The following is a 1,034-nucleotide window of genomic DNA, read 5'->3' as shown; positions in this document are numbered from 1 at the left end:
CCGGCCGCGCGCAGCCGGGAGCCTGCGGGGCGCGGGTAAGCGGGCTCTGTCAAAGCACTCCATCCCCCAGGAAGCTCCCAAACCTCGCCCTACCCCACCTTCATCGACAGCAGCCAGTCCCCTGGCCCCAGGAGTGAGCTGCGGCCGCGTGTTCCTCGCGCGTGGGCTCCCACGGCCCTTGTGTGCCTGCCTCCCCTCTGCCCCTCGGCCCCGCTCAGGACGCACCGGCAGCGCCGCGCTCGTGGTGCCTCAGGTTGTTGAACCAGCCGTCATAGCGCTGCACTTCCCAGGGCAGCGAGAGCGCGTCCTGGCCACCTGTGGGCACGGAGAGCGGCGCCCTCAGCACTTGCCTCCAGGGATCCTTCGAGGAACTGTCCGCCTCCGCCCGCGGTTCTCCAGGTCCCAAGCACCCCCAGCCGGACCCAGGCGGCTATGCCTCCGAGTCGTGGGAGGCTGCGCTCGGACGTTTCCCGTTCTGCGGAGCCGCGCAGCAGTCTGCCCCGACGTTCCAACCTCAGGGACCCCGGTGCTCCCCCAGTGAGGAACGCCTAATACTTGCCGGCAGGATCCAGGGGTCCAGTTAGCAAAGCTCCTAGGAGTACCAGTGCCTCCGGTCTTGCGCAGAGCATGTCGCCTGCGGGGGAGGCGGTATGTGGGACACAGAACAGGCCTCTCCCGCCACACACACACACACACCGGCAGCTGGAGGAGCACCAGCTGTCTCTACTTCTGGAGCAAAGCTGTTGGAAACATCACCAAGGACCCACATCCGCACTGTTTCCAGGACGGCTGGAGCCCGAGGCATCGATGCTGTTTCCACACTCCACCCGGTGGGAGAGCTCACTCTGACCACACGCTCCCGCTCAGCACAAGTCCTCTGGGGCATTCCAGTTCCAGACACGATGGATCGAGCCTAGCAGAGAGCACCCAAGGCCTCGAACCCCCCAGCCCCCAGCCCCCGCCACTGCTGCTAGAGGAGGTAGGGAAGAAACATGAGGCTCCGGGGCCGGGAGGCCCGGGCCGCCGCCCCCCCC

At 67.3% G+C, this 1,034-nt stretch overlaps 1 protein-coding gene across 1 annotated transcript in view; it reads right to left on the bottom strand.

Annotated features, from left to right (window-relative positions):
• DUOX2 (dual oxidase 2) overlaps nt 1-697 on the bottom strand; it is a 26,830-nt gene extending 26,133 nt beyond the window's left edge. The window contains exons 1-2 of the mRNA XM_027769191.1: nt 560-697; nt 230-315 (exon numbers count right to left, since the gene is read on the bottom strand). Of these exons, the coding sequence (XP_027624992.1) occupies nt 230-315; nt 560-629 (156 nt within the window). The 5' untranslated portion in view covers nt 630-697. The remainder of the gene's footprint in view (nt 1-229; nt 316-559) is intronic.
• Between the last annotated feature and the right edge of the window lie 337 nt (nt 698-1,034).

Source organism: Tupaia chinensis, unplaced genomic scaffold, assembly GCF_000334495.1.
Source record: "Tupaia chinensis unplaced genomic scaffold, TupChi_1.0 Scaffold148874_1, whole genome shotgun sequence".
NCBI lineage: Eukaryota > Metazoa > Chordata > Mammalia > Scandentia > Tupaiidae > Tupaia > Tupaia belangeri.
This window is presented reverse-complemented; position numbering and strand designations above follow the sequence as displayed.